Genomic DNA, 6,177 nt, shown 5'->3' with positions numbered 1-6,177 from the left:
AAAAAAAAAAAAAAAAAAAAAAAAAAAAAATATATATATATATATACTGGCTATATAGATAATAAGAACAAAGGAGGAACCAGAATTGTAGTAAGTAAGATAAATTACCAAGTGTGCATTTAGAACCTGATTGCCATCAGATTCATACTTAAGAAGAAAGTTTTAAGATACATTCCTCAAGGCTTAGTCATTCTGAAAATTACAAGTAACATGGTGCAAGACTTTAAATTCAAACCAGTCTATCCCTCATTATATATCTTTGGGCAAATGTTACCTCTCAGCCTAACATGATAATGCAGATACACAGTTTCACAGTGCACAGCACATAGCAAAGCACTTGGGAACAGATTATATTTATCACAGTACATTGAATCTCTTCCCCTGGGAATCAGTCACTTTAGACCTGACACCCTCTTATCCTAGGAGGACATTTAATTTACAGATGGGTTCTAAACCTCTTTCTGACCCCTCAATCTTGAATTTATATATATATATATATATATATTTTTTTTTTTTTTTTGAGACAGAGCCTCAAGCTGTCACCCTGGGTAGAGTGCCATGGCACTCTCACAGCTCACAGCAACCTCCAACTCCTGGGCTCAAGCAATTCTCCTGCCTCTGCCTCCTAGCTGGGACTACAGGCACCTGCCACAATGCCCGGCTATTTTTTGGTTGCAACAATCATTGTTTGGCGGGCCTGGGCTGGATTGGAACCCGCCAGCTCAGGGGCTGGCGCCTTAGCTCCTTGAGCCACAGGCGCTGAGCCAATAAATCTTATCCTTGCTTTATTTCCTTGCTCCCCTGAGCTATTGTCTCTGAATTAAAAAGAGCTTTTGGCGGGGTACAGTAGCTCACACCTGTAATTCCATCACTCTGGAAGGCTGAGACAGAGTTCAAGACCAGTCTGAGAAAGAAGGAGACCTATCTCTATTAACAATAGGAAAAATTAGCCAGGTGTGGTAGCATACACCTGTAATCCCAGCTACTTTGGGAAGGTGAGATGGGAGGATTGCTCAAGTCTAGGAGATCAAAGCTGCAACAACTATGATGACAATACTGCTTGCTAGCTGTTGTAACCAGGCAAGACTCTGTCTCAAAAAAAAAAAAAAAAAGAACAAAAAAAGTTCTAGACACAGAAAAAAGTGAAAAATAAAAATCTAAAATAGGCTAGGCACAATAGCTCACACCTATAATCCCAGCACTTGGGAAGGACAATGTGGGAGGACAGCTTGAAGCAGCTAGAAGTTTAAGACCAGCCTTAGAAACACAGCAAGACCTTGTCTCCACAAAAAAATATAAAACCTCAGTTGTAGTCCTAGCTACTTGGGAGGCTGAATTAGGATTGCTTGAGCCCAGGAGTTTGAGGCCACAGTATGCTATAATCACCTCACTATACTCCAGCCCCAGCCTGTACCTGACATCTGGCACCTCTCAGAACTCTGAGTGGACAGGATCAGAATTTGATTCAAGAGAATCAGGATTTGATGAATCCATGTTTGAAGGATTCAATTCCCCAACTGGCTCAAAGGGTTGCAAGTTGGCATAAGTCACTTCTTGGGCCAGCTGCTCCAGGGAAGGACGGCCTAATACCAGATTTCGAAGTGAAATACAAGTCATCAGGAAGCTGAAACACAGGACAAAAGCCACCCAGTTCAAATTTCAGTTTCAACAAAAGAATTTCAGCTAAAGCCCTTAGAGGAAACCTGATTGAAGCTCCTCTCACCCAGGCATAAATCAGACTTTCCCCCCACTGACCATCCACCTCCCAGATGGAAGGGTATCCCACTCCTTATACAGGCTGGTAGAGTTATGGTCCCCAACTCCCAGGCTGTAGATGTTGGAAGCTGGTTAGGAACTGGGCTGCACAGCAGGAGGTGAGCAGCAGGCAAACAAGCCTTTGTATTTACAGCAGCTCCCCATTGCTGGCATCATCATCTGAGCTCTGCCTCCTGGCATATCAACTGCAGCATTAGATACTCACAGGAGCAGGAACCCTACTGTAAACTGTTCATGCAAGGGATTTAGATCAGACTGCTTGCTTCTTCTGAGAATCTAATAACTGATGACCTAAAGGGCGTTGAGGTTAGACACAGGCCACTTGTTGGTATTCATCCATTAAATCATGGACAGAAGAATGGAGATGGAAAAGATGTCTAGAGCTAGATTGTCATTTCCTGGGAGAAAGTCTCTGGTGTTATGCTCCCCAGAGAAAAGTTACCAAGCTTGCACACATCTGATGACAATGACTACTGCTATTATGGGTGAAACTTACCTACGGCGAAAGACATAGAGTTTTCGCAAGAAGAAACGGAAGAATCGCTCATGTAAAGAGGCATTTCGTCGGCGTTCAATCTCCTGGCGCCTTTGTTGGCGTCTAAGAAAAGTCTGAACCAGAGGTGTTGGCTCAGGGCCCCCTTTTACTTCCCCTTCCAACAGAGGCTGCAGCTCTGGAGGTAGAGGGCCTATTTCTACCCAGAGAACAGCAAAAAAAGAAATTACTAAGATTGGACACTCTCTGAGAACTCCCCTTCCCTCAGCTAGATGCTTTAAGTTCATTGTTTATGATTAGATCCTCATCCACAACCTTGACCAGGGGCTATCTTGCCCAGTGTTCCTATACTCACCACTTCCATTCTCCACCTTCTCTTTTAATTCTTGCAGATATGCCAAATCTTGCTCCAGTGCAAGTTCTGTAGTGTTGACATAGATATACATGTAGCAGGAAGGACTAGGTGATGTTGTATACACCTTATGGTACTCACCAGCAGGCAACTGAGAAAGGAGAAAAAAATGGATATATTTCACCCTCTAACCTTTCCCCAGCCAGCCTAGGGGCTTCCTACACTATGCCTCCTAGAATCTTTCCTTTCATTGTGTTTTGGAGTCTGATATAACTGACCTCTAGAATCCTGGATGAGGTTATTTACAGCCCCATAGGCCTTTGCTTTTTGAGCTCCCACTGCATTACTGCTGTGGTAACCTATTTTCAGTCTATAATAAATGAATCCAATTCATCTCAACCTTCTGCCATTGTTTTTTGTTTGTTTGTTTGTTTTGCAGTTTCTGGTCGGGGTTTGGTTTGAACCCGCTACCTCCAACATATGGGGCTGGCGCCCTACTCCTTTGAGCCACAGGCGCCACCCTCTGCCATTGTTATTTCCAGAAAAACACCTGCATTTTTTCTCCCTGCTGAAGAGTCTGGTTCTTCTGTTCTGCCACCAGCTCCACAGTTACTTCCCCTTGCAGCAGCTGAATGCTGGTGTTGCCCAGGTCTTCGCTCACAAAATTCTCCAAGTGCAGCCCTGCCAGGAGCAACAGAGTTTATCATCCCACCCCTTGGTAGAATGAAATCACTCCCAGCCAGAACAGAGACAACACACCTTCACTACCATTACCCCCTCAGGTTTCAAAGACATTTCTCCCAGTAGGAATGCCTCAATACCACATGGATGTCCTTGGCCAAGAAAGCCAAGAAGGAAAGACAGAAAAGCCTCTCCTCACTTTTCTTCATACCAGGGAAATCTGCAATGAAGACCACCTCAGTGTGGTTGTCCAGGCTACTCTTGATTTCCTGTAACTTGGCTCTCCAGGGAGACAGGTCCATCAAGAGTGGCTGCAGCCAAGGAGTACGCTGGAAGGGGGACCAAGCAGCCTGCACAATGTCCACACGGGGGTCAAAAATCCTTAGGAAAGAAAGCCATGCTGTAAGGAAGCCATAGCCACCCCCCACCTCCCAACAGAACCACTGGTTCTGTTCCTTTTATGTCTTTTCCAGGGAGAGGAAATAGGGTTTCCAAGTAGAAGAAATGGCCTACGTCAGCACATTATTGCCAGTCCAGAGCAAAGAGAAAGAGAAAACTAGGCACTGAGAAGAATGGGGGATAGTGGCTACCCAAGAAAGCACTGTGTTAACAGTGTCTAGAAGAAGTCAGCTCGCTTTTCTCTTGGATGATGGTGCCCTCTGCTGGAAGCAAACAGCTATGCCCACACCCAAATAAGGACATGCACTAGGGAAGGACAGCTTTTTAAGCAAGAAAATACCCAAGAGCAAAGGCTGTTCATTTTAGTAAAAAGAGCTATGCTTCACTTTTCCCATTCTCTGCTCCCCTTGCCCACCTCTGCTGGAAGCGGTCATTGATGGAGACCCAAATATCAAAGTAGATCTGGGGCTCAGTGACATTATACTTGGGAAGCAGGCGGCTCAGGCAAGTGGCATATTGCTTCAGCATGTCTGCATGATCCTTCCATCGCCGGCTCTGTGTAAATACCTGCCCCAAACCCCCACATTAGTCCCACCTCATCATTAACTTCTAGGACAGGTCATGCACTGCCAATAGCACAAAGAGATTCCTGTCTGCTGCCTATTTTGTCTAGAAAAAAACAAAATTTGTCTTTGGGAATGAATTTTTCATTGCTAGGCTACTGGTACTTACCTTTCCTAAATCTAATCTCAATTGAAGGAAGCAACTGACATTGCCCTGCTTCAAACCACATAAAAGGTTCAATCTGACTCTTTTTTTGTTGTTGTTTTTGAGACAGAGTCTCAAGCTGTCCCCCTGGGTAGTGTGCCGTGGCATCACAACTCACAGCAACCTCCAACTCCTGGGCTCAAGTGAGTCTCCTGCCTCAGGCTCCCAAGGAGCTGGAACCACAGGCGCCTGCCACAGCACCTGGCTATTTTTTGGTTGCAGCCATCGTTGTTTTTGGTGGGCCGGGCTGGATTCAAACCTGTCACCTTAGGTCTATGTGGCTGGCGCCTTAGCCACTTGAGCCACAGGCGTCAAGCCCAATCTGACTCTTGAGAAAAGGGCAGAACAAACTCAAATTTGGTTTACTTTATGATATGTAAGACAAAACCAGACCTTAAAGCTTGATGTGTAGGGAAGAGTCCTGAAAAACTGTAAATTGTCAGCATTAGATGTCTCACCCCAGGGTTAAGGTAGCCCAGCTCGCCAGTGAGGCCATCACGGTAGGTGATCTTCACATGCTGATGGGAGCGGGAATGCACCATCATGTCCCAGGAATAGCCATACAGCCCATTTGTCCAGTTGTTATAACCCTGGGAAAGCAGGGCAGAGGGGAAATCAGCTTAATGCTTTGCAAACTGAACCCATTCTCTACCAAAAAATGGCTGTAAAACTAGCCTCATTAACTACTGTCACCTCTGCCACTTTCCAAGCCCAGCTTCTGTTGCACACCCAAAGCCCCTACAAACCTGGGTAAGAAAATGGGAATAGGGCAGGAAAAGCTGTTCCAGGAGGTAGAGCAGGGTGAAGGCAGCTCCTAGTTGATGGCGCAGCCCTGGTTTCTGGGCTCCTTTGGTCCGGCTCCTCTTGTACACACAGGAAGCACTGGGCTGAGGAGCAGCCTTGAGGGGGAGCAGTTCTTGTAGCCTTTTTGGGCAGTGGGATACCAGCTTCCGGGGCCATTCCGGGGAACAAAAGAGAGGGCTGCTAGCCAGCATGACGTAGGGGAACATGCCTAGGAAAGTAAGGAGAAAATATGCATCTCAGGAGTTTGGTTGAACCCCCTTAACCCTCCTCTCTTAGGAAGCCTCTCCCACATGATCAACTAGAAAGAAGTTCTTGGCCAGGTGCAGTGGCTCATGCTTATAATGCTAGCACTCTGGGAAGCTGAGGTGGGAAGACCACTTGAGCTCATGAGTTTGAGACCAGCCTGACCAAGAGTGAGACCCTGTCTCTACTAAAAAACTGGAAAATTAGCTGGGTATGGTGGCACATGCCTATAGCCCCAGCTACTTGAGAGGCTGAGGCAGAAAGATCACTTGAGCCCCGGAGTTTGAGATTGCTGTGAGCTTATGATGATGCCCCTGCACTTTACCTCTTTACCTGGGATGACAAAGTGAGACTCTGTCTCCAAAAAAAGAAAAAGAAAAAGAGAGAAGCCCTTTTTTTTTTGAGACAGCCTCAAGTTGTCCCCCTGGGTAAAGTGCCATGGGGTCATAGCTCACAGCAACCTCAAACTCCTGAGCCCAAGCGATTCTCTTGCCTCAGCCTCCCAAGTAGCTGGGACTACAGGCGCCCACCACAACGCCCGGCCATCATTTTTCTTTGGTTATAGCTGTCATTGTTTTTTGTTTTTTTTTTTTTTTGAGACAGAGCCTCAAGCTATCCCCCTGGGTAGAGTGCCGTGGCATCACGCTCACAGCAACCTCCA

At 46.1% G+C, this 6,177-nt stretch overlaps 1 protein-coding gene across 2 annotated transcripts in view; it reads right to left on the bottom strand.

Moving 5' to 3' along the window:
- Nucleotides 1-1,308: 1,308 nt before the first annotated feature.
- Nucleotides 1,309-6,177, bottom strand: part of GGCX (gamma-glutamyl carboxylase) — a 20,136-nt gene continuing 15,267 nt past the window's right edge. Inside the window, exons 8-15 of one of the 2 annotated variants that reach the window (XM_003799209.3) lie at nucleotides 5,216-5,481; nucleotides 4,928-5,059; nucleotides 4,117-4,268; nucleotides 3,514-3,683; nucleotides 3,172-3,302; nucleotides 2,625-2,772; nucleotides 2,273-2,468; nucleotides 1,309-1,624 (exon numbers count right to left, since the gene is read on the bottom strand). In XM_003799209.3, the coding sequence (XP_003799257.1) occupies nucleotides 1,432-1,624; nucleotides 2,273-2,468; nucleotides 2,625-2,772; nucleotides 3,172-3,302; nucleotides 3,514-3,683; nucleotides 4,117-4,268; nucleotides 4,928-5,059; nucleotides 5,216-5,481 (1,388 nt within the window). In that variant the 3' untranslated portion in view covers nucleotides 1,309-1,431. The remainder of the gene's footprint in view (nucleotides 1,625-2,272; nucleotides 2,469-2,624; nucleotides 2,773-3,171; nucleotides 3,303-3,513; nucleotides 3,684-4,116; nucleotides 4,269-4,927; nucleotides 5,060-5,215; nucleotides 5,482-6,177) is intronic. The other variant, XM_023518775.1, reaches the window with a different exon arrangement.

This window comes from Otolemur garnettii, unplaced genomic scaffold, assembly GCF_000181295.1.
Source record: "Otolemur garnettii isolate 467f Iridium unplaced genomic scaffold, OtoGar3 scaffold00147, whole genome shotgun sequence".
Taxonomy (NCBI): Eukaryota; Metazoa; Chordata; class Mammalia; order Primates; family Galagidae; genus Otolemur; species Otolemur garnettii.
Note: the sequence above shows the minus strand (reverse complement) of the source record. Positions and strands in the feature narration are given on the sequence as shown.